Raw genomic sequence first — 7,777 nt, forward strand, 5'->3', positions numbered from 1 at the left:
ATCAAACAAGCATACTTGGTTTAAATTGATCTGAAAACATGTTCTTTGATGTTTTTCAATTGCCAAAGGTGAAGTAAATTGGTTTAATGGAGGCCAACAAACAATGGTGTTGTTCTGCTGGAATGCAAGGGAGCGCCTCACATTTTATATTTTGAGAATAAAAGTAGCTGGTAAAAATATTTCTGGAAAATGATTTCTGAAGAAGGAATTGGTATTTTACATAACAGAACCGAATATAATAGCATATCATAGTAGGCCTATAACGTTACTGTTACACCAAAAACACATCGTTTCTAGTGAGATTTTAGGATGGTTAGCTGAAGCTGAATAGTCGCATTTCTTTTCTCATGCGGCCACAACTCAACAACCGGTCGCGCCTCTCGGCAGCATATACACCGAGTGTACAAAATATTAAGAACACCTTCCAAATACTGAGTTGCAACTAGCTGTCGAAAGCGTTCCACTGGGATGCTGGCCGATGTTGACCCCAATGCTTCCCACAGTTGTGTTAAGTTGGCTGGATGTCATTCTTGATACACACGGGAAACTGTTGAGCGTAAAAAACCCAACAGCGTTGCAGTTCTTGACACAAACTGGTGCGCTGGTAAGGACTACCCCCGTTCAAAGGCACATTTCACCGGTAAAACGTGAAGACCTATCATTCACGATTGACAGTGATGATGGCCTATTTTGAAATGAGGTCCGCCTAACTTGGTGTTTGAGGTTATTAAAAATATATAATTTTCTTGAAACAATGTGTGGGCTTAGACAGACGTTGCAATTAGTAAATAGGTTACATCTGTCGGTACAACATTTTATTGAGAAATTACGTAATTTACTATTTTTCCCCCCACAAGACAGAAATAATGCACTCTCCGCTAATAGAGCAAGAGCACAGTACAACAGCCCCTGTAGCTCTGCTTGCTGATAATAAATGAGTACTGTGCGCCCTCGTGTGGCCACTACGTACCTGTACGTTCTATCTGGGCTTCTGTTTATGGTTGCTAAGCAACGAGAGAACGAAATCATTTTTTCAAATGATACACTTTGAATTTCGTGTCGTGGACTGGTTTGCTATAAAGTTGCACACTACGTATCGTCGTCTCTCGTCTTTTTTTCTGTATTGTATCCGAATTTATACAAACCAGGATGGCTTCGGCTAAGCAGTCAAAAGAAAAGGATCCTGCGGATATTGTTAATCAGAACGCAATTCACATCGAGACCATAAAGAAAGAGAATAGGAGCCAAAAAGTGTACACGCTATTTAGCATCAACCCGTACAAAAGACGTAAGCACATTCCACCTCAGTAGAAAGATGTGAGGACTAACGTGAACGAGGAGGAATTTCATGATGAACAACCACTTTTTCTCATCTTCTTTCACTTCTCAGTTCACATTTTGACTGACAAACCTATGGCTGGCAACAAGACACACGACCAAGTGCAGGAGGACCGTAAGTATGCCTAATAGCTCTTCAATGTTATGAGATGTTGGCCAGTCTGTTAGATCAGGGTTTCTCAAACTGTCATGGGGCCCCCCGTGTCCACGTTTTGATTGTTACCCAAGGACTAGCTGATTAAAATAACCAACTCCATTATTTGAAACAGCTGTGTGGTGCGAGGGCAAAACCCAAAACGTGCACCCAGGACCGTTTGGGAAACCCTGTCTGATTGTTTTATCCCCCAGCTGCTTTCCTAAGGGCCATCCACAGGGCTTGTTTGGAGCCAACCAAGAAATACACTCACCCCCAAACTGAGAGCCAGGAGATAGGCTGGATATCCAGACCTCTGGTAAGAAACCCCTCTTTGTGAGTGACGAGCAGGAAAATAGCTACTTTTCAAAATGGTTTGACAATTTGTGTCCCCTTTACTTCCAGGTATTTGTTGTAACAAGTTGTCATGTCCCCTGTCTGAGTGTCCTAAGCCTGTTGTCACCTCCCTCTAAAATAGCTTTTCTGCCCTGAGATTGTTTCAGATCGCAGCGATAGAAGACTGAACTGGTCACGGCAGAACTCTGAGATCACCAAGTACATGGATGCAGCATGGCGTCTCAAAGAACAGACACAGAACCAGTGTTAGATCTACAGCCTACCAGACTTCATTATGATAACCTGGGTCATTGGTCTCTTTACTGGATAAAAATTGAGTGGAAACACAGCTATGAAGAATAATACTTTACTGTCCAAAGGAAATACAATGTAACTGGTTGCAGGCAGACCTACTGTAATTAAGCAATAAGGCCCAAGGGGGTGTGGTATATGGCCAATATACCACAGCTAAGGGCTGTTCTTGTGTGCAACGCAGAGTGCCTGGATACAACCTGTAGCCATGGTATATTGACCATGTACCACAAACCCCCAAGGTGCCTTAATGCTATTATAAACTGGTTACCAACATAATTAGAAGAGTGAAAATAAATAGTCACACCCGTGGTATATCAGACCGTATACCACGGCTTTCAGTCAATCAGCATCCAAGGCTTGAAACACCCAGTTTATAACAAACACCACACATGAGAAACATGAAGCAGCATACTAATCATTCATTCAAGTTAAACAGATGCAGGTGTAGCCTGGTCCCTGTTTGTGCTCTTGCCATCTCCATCAGTCATTGTCAAGCAAAACTCAGCATGAAATTAGTTGGTATAATAGCACAGACTGGCACTCAGGCTAGAGAAGGGGTTCTTGCCCAAAATGTACCAACTATTGTCATACCTGCAACCTGTTTGCAGAAGAAACATTTACCCAGATCTATAGAAAGTAATACATTGGCCCACTACACATTAATAATATTGATACATGGAAAAGGCCAAACACGACAGCTGTTCAATATTAGAAAATATCACATCCCTAAAGGTAGTGAATCAGGGGGTCAATAAGCAGACTTGCAAAGTGTGCATTTTACAAAAATCTATCAAGTATTTACTCAAACTAGATGACATACATTTGTGGAAATAGTTTCACAAACGTAGACGCCCTACAACAAAGTATAAAGATCTCCTTTAAAAGATACATGGATTTATTTTACTGCCGATAATAAAATGTCATTGTACCGTTGATGTCCATATTCATGTTAGAGGTTTAAACCATTTAAAAAAAACATTGAATTTGGCATGTTTAGTACCGCTCTGTCTGGTTTTCATATGGAGACATTCTAAAGCTTGTCGTCTTGGTGATACAATAGGAAGGACATCTTGTAGTCTTGGTGATACTCTAGGAAGGACATCTTGTAGTCTTGGTGATACTCTAGGAAGGACATCTTGTAGTCTTGGTGATACTCTAGGAAGGACATCTTGTAGTCTTGGTGATACTCTAGGAAGGACATCTTGTAGTCTTGGTGATACTCTAGGAAGGACATCTTGTAGTCTTGGTGATACTCTAGGAAGGACATCTTGTAGTCTTGGTGATACTCTAGGAAGGACATCTTGTAGTCTTGGTGATACTCTAGGAAGGACATCTTGTAGTCTTGGTGATACTCTAGGAAGGACATCTTGTAGTCTTGGTGATACTCTAGGAAGGACATCTTGTAGTCTTGGTGATACTCTAGGAAGGACATCTTGTAGTCTTGGTGATACTCTAGGAAGGACATGTTGGGAAATCATCACACAAAAGGCCTCCACATCAGTCCACTGCCCCAAGGGCTCCATGAAGGGTGGTGTGTGTGATCAAGAAGAGAAAGAGAGGACTTCTCTCTAATATTACCTCCTTCCAGAAGTTGGGATGCAGTGTGGCAAAGACCAAAGACAACACACACACACCTCTTTAGGAGCGACCCTTCATCTTCTTGCGTGCGTTCTTGCCCGGTCGTTTCTGAAGGAATTGAAGAAGAAAAAGGGATCAAAATTACAAAATAACTAACTTTTTTCAATAACAAACCAAATGTACCAACACTATAAACACAATATTTGAATTCAAAATGTGATATTGTATGACCCAATCATGGTTTCCTGTCAGTGACTTACAGCCCCTCCTTTGGTGGGGCCCCTTCCGCCTGGTCCTGCTTTGCCTCCTTTCCCTCCCTTTCCTCCTTTCCCATGAGCCACCTTGGCTCGGAACCCTGACACATCGTTGTGGCTGTCCTTGGTGTTCCACTTGGTTCCACTCTTCTTCCCGCCAAAGCCAAACCTCTGGTCTTTATACTTCCTCTTAGCATTGGGCCTGTCAAGTCAGAGACTTCAGTTTTAGTCCAAGTACATATAGATTTGATATAAACGCAATGAATACAATGAATATAGGTAGGTCGTTGAAGAAGCATTGTGAACAACATTCCCATGTCTGTGCAGCATCTTACCCTTTCTTGTTCATGGCCTTTTTATCAGGTGTTTGGCCACCGGCCCCTTTCCCTGCACCTCCTTTAGCTGGAGCGCCTCCTTTAGCAGTCTTCTGATCTCCTTCCAGGAAGTCCAGTTTGTCAGTCATGCCTGCAAGACAGGAGGGTGTTTACCGTTATGAATCACATTTAGCAGATGTCACCCAAAGCAACTTACCAACCAAAATAGTGCAAACAAGATGGGTGACTTGGGTGGTAAACAAAACATGCAGAACTGAGGACCCACCTTTTTGATACCTCTTCACTGAAGACATCATGGCCTTCTTCTCCCTCTGTCTCTTCTGAATAACCTCTACTTGTACCTACAACACCAATTTCATAAGATCACATTCACCAAGAGGATATAATAAAAAAGTACAATTCCAGTGAGACCCCCACTGCTGTCATGTAAGATGAAAGGAGACTGACCTTCTTGCCATACTTCCTCTGTTCTCTTAGTTTCTTGGCCTTTTCCGACTTCCCCATCATGATCTGCTTCGTGATGAGTTTCTTCCTGATCTGTAGGAAAAGATAAAGGATCGCATTATTCATGACCACACCAGTGTTTCCGCGACGGTCAACCAGATTTGAAATTGCTGGACAAATGTGCATATCAAATAGAATCTCAGTTGGATGCCAGCCACGCGCCGGGTAAAGTGTAAATCATGGTCCACAGACACCAGGAGTCGATAGTCCAACGCCCCATTGTGACATACTTAGCTACACGGCTCTGAGACAAACAGCCGCGAGGGACGAACAGCCCGAATGTGCACCTCCCTACAATTCCCACCAAATGCGTCTCTGGTACGCACCCTTTATTAATTTGAATGCATTGACAGTTGGACAAATAGCTTGAACTGCTCTAAGAATCAGAAAAGTATGAAAGCCAACAGTCCAATATTCTTCAACACAGCTGTGCGTATGCATACACAATTTGGACTATGTTAAATTCTTAATACTTTGTTAGGAATGCCCACTGCCAATTCATTGTGACCATCATGGAAATTACTGCAATTATAATACAAGAAATGATAGCCTACCAAGTGTATGTTGGCGCCTTGCACAAAGCATGTCTCCCTCCATCCATTTAGCTCGCCAAAACCTCTGCTACGGAGTCAATTTATTTTTCCACTTGTCTTGCCTCCAACCTTGGTAAAGTAGCTAGTTAGCTACCAAGCAAGCATTGCAGTTTTTAGCATTTTTAAGCTAACTACTCAACCAGGCATTAGATCAGTGGAATACTCCTTGGTGGACTAGGTAAAAAAAGTTCTCTTTTATGAAGAGTAATCTAGCAAAACGTCATAAAATACCAAAACACTTCTCCCCTGTGTGCATACAGTTGTGTCCGCCAACATTGTGGTGATACTGATGGTTTCTCGGGACTGATTGCTTCTACGGTTGTGGCTACAAAGTACAACTACGGGAATAGTAGTGACTTTGCGTAGTAGGTTAGGAGAATTAGGTTAAGGTTAGGGAAAGGGTTATGCTTAGCTAAAATACTGCAGCTGTACTTCATCTAGCCACAACCTTAAAATCCATCTGTTCCGAGAATCCACCAGTATTACAACACCACTACCATGATACAATGTTGCAAGGTCCTTAGAGAGCACAAGTGCAAGACAGGGTGTCTTCTAATTGCATAATCTGTCTGAACCAACCTCCAACACATAGCCAATGTGATTTACAGAGGATATTTATTTTCATCACGATACCTTTTGCAAATCAATGTTTATTTGTTTGCATGCATTTATCTACCAAAAGCCTGTAAAAACATCGACCACCCCCTTTGTTTTAACACTCGCTGTTTATTATCTATGGTCACTTTACCTACATGTACAAATTACCTCGACTAACCTGTACCTCCTGTATATAGCGTGGTTATTGTTATTTTGTTGGTTTAGTTTACATTTTTTACTTCAGCTAATTGAGTAAATATTTTCTTAACTATTTCTTGAACTGCATTGTAAGTAAGCAGGTAGCGGCTACCTGGGGCACGAACCGAAAGGTTGTAAGAGCGAATCCCAGAGCTGACAAGGTAAAAATCTGGCATTCTGCCCTTGAACAAGGCAGTTCCTAGGCCGTCTGACATGCCTAATTAAATAAAGGTTTACACACACACACACACACACACAAAAAGCCTTTCAGTGTAAGGTTGTTGTACTCAGCAAATAAAAGTGACAAATTACTGGCTAAATGAATAGCTGGACAACATAACTTTTCAACAGTTTGGGTCAGAGAGATTAATCCAAACCTGATGCAATTCAGTCACATACATATAAAGACAGATGGCAAGATCTCTCTGGGAGTAAGGCCAGATCAGGACATCCTACCTTCTGCATTTGCTGGTCTGACTTGGCCATCTCTGCAAAGTAGTCCTCAGGTCTCTTGGTGGCTATCTTCAGCTTCAGTAGCCGGGGCATCGCTTCCAGAACAGCTTCTTGGGCTTGACGGTAACTGGAATAGATCAATGAAAGAGAGGATATGGTTTACAATTGCTATGACTAGGACAGCATCATGACATTACAACAAATTATCTGTCCACTGATATGAGCCTGTATGGACAATAGACACTCACAAGAACATCTCTCTCTGGAAGTCGTCATCTGGGTTGATGTCTTCGCTGGCCTTGTTGTCGAGTCTGCCCTCGGACTTGGCAACGATGTCATCAGCGGGGAGATTGACCATGTCCAGCCTCTCTATCCAGGGTAGTGTGTTCTTACGAAAGTCAGCGAGGCATTGTTTCAAACCCTCCTGTCCACAACCATGAATCAAATACGGATCATATTAGAACAGCCAATAATTTGTGACTTATGAGTCGAATAAAGCATGAATGAGAGACAATGGTGGCTTTCTGGTCGCAGACACGTGCGCATGTCAACACTCACCACATTGTTGACAATCTTCTTCGGTTCTTGTGTTGTAAAGTTCAACCCAGGCTTTAACAATCCCTTTGCGAATGCATCTTGAAGCTAATGAAAACGAAAAACACAGCAGTAACTTGTAAAGCACCTACACAATGTAAACTGGCTAATGTTCGCTAGCACGCTATAAAATACCCGGTTACCTCTCCGTCAGATAATTCGCTGTCCTGCTCAGACGTCTCACCTAACTGCTCGTCATCTTCAATAATATCCATGGTATTGTTAACGAGAATGACTGGATACAAACAGTGATTTTGTGGACCAAATACCATAAAATCCGTGCTCACATGGAGCGGTTGACGTGAGAAGGAATTGGCGTCTGTAAAGGGTACACCGAAAATATCTTCCGGTGAAACACCCGCCCCGAAGTAATCAAATGTTCCTATCCGAAGTTTTATTTTGCAGCTGTCTACAGCTCTCATGTATAACTCGTGAAAAAAGGAACAGAGGACAATAAACCTTCTTCGTGTGAATTTCCGACATATATTCGATTTATAATGATATAGGTTTATGCTTTAATTAGTTATATTCGTTACTTATTATGTAATT

The 7,777-nt window shown here is 42.1% G+C and overlaps 2 protein-coding genes across 3 annotated transcripts; one reads left to right on the forward strand and one right to left on the reverse strand.

Moving 5' to 3' along the window:
* The first annotated feature begins 1,019 nt into the window (after positions 1-1,019).
* On the forward strand, positions 1,020-3,098 carry fam183a (family with sequence similarity 183 member A). Its single transcript, XM_021604651.2, has 4 exons — positions 1,020-1,288; positions 1,391-1,453; positions 1,687-1,790; positions 1,965-3,098. The coding sequence occupies exons 1-4, from the start codon at positions 1,150-1,152 to the stop codon at positions 2,076-2,078; spliced, it is 420 nt and encodes a 139-aa protein (XP_021460326.1). The 5' UTR covers positions 1,020-1,149; the 3' UTR covers positions 2,079-3,098.
* On the reverse strand, positions 2,159-7,724 carry LOC110524751 (probable rRNA-processing protein EBP2). 2 transcript variants are annotated; one of them, XR_002473645.2, is made up of 10 exons: positions 7,372-7,724; positions 7,193-7,276; positions 6,883-7,058; positions 6,638-6,761; positions 4,737-4,826; positions 4,555-4,630; positions 4,290-4,419; positions 3,961-4,156; positions 3,701-3,808; positions 2,159-3,574 (listed from the first exon to the last, which is right to left on the reverse strand). XR_002473645.2 is itself a non-coding variant. In XM_021604649.2 (10 exons), the coding sequence occupies exons 1-9, from the start codon at positions 7,648-7,650 to the stop codon at positions 3,761-3,763; spliced, it is 1,203 nt and encodes a 400-aa protein (XP_021460324.2). In that variant the 5' UTR covers positions 7,651-7,724; the 3' UTR covers positions 2,159-3,574; positions 3,757-3,760. The 2 variants fall into 2 exon arrangements, 1 of the variants encoding a protein (XP_021460324.2); XM_021604649.2 differs by having other exon boundaries at positions 3,757-3,808.
* Between the last annotated feature and the right edge of the window lie 53 nt (positions 7,725-7,777).

This window comes from Oncorhynchus mykiss, chromosome 5 (genome assembly GCF_013265735.2).
Source record: "Oncorhynchus mykiss isolate Arlee chromosome 5, USDA_OmykA_1.1, whole genome shotgun sequence".
NCBI lineage: Eukaryota > Metazoa > Chordata > Actinopteri > Salmoniformes > Salmonidae > Oncorhynchus > Oncorhynchus mykiss.

Excerpts from the sequence above, each read along its gene's own strand:
- fam183a (XM_021604651.2), top strand. The coding sequence starts at position 1,150 with ATGGCTTCGGCTAAGCAGTCAAAAGAAAAGGATCCTGCGGATATTGTT. Across the intron at positions 1,454-1,686 it reads CGACCAAGTGCAGGAGGACC|CTGCTTTCCTAAGGGCCATC; the intron begins GTAAGTATGCCT and ends TTTATCCCCCAG. Across the intron at positions 1,791-1,964 it reads GCTGGATATCCAGACCTCTG|ATTGTTTCAGATCGCAGCGA; the intron begins GTAAGAAACCCC and ends TTCTGCCCTGAG.
- LOC110524751 (XM_021604649.2), bottom strand. The coding sequence starts at position 7,650 with ATGAGAGCTGTAGACAGCTGCAAAATAAAACTTCGGATAGGAACATTT. Across the intron at positions 4,420-4,554 it reads AGTGAAGAGGTATCAAAAAG|GCATGACTGACAAACTGGAC; the intron begins GTGGGTCCTCAG and ends CCTGTCTTGCAG. Across the intron at positions 4,157-4,289 it reads AAGGCCATGAACAAGAAAGG|GCCCAATGCTAAGAGGAAGT; the intron begins GTAAGATGCTGC and ends CTGACTTGACAG.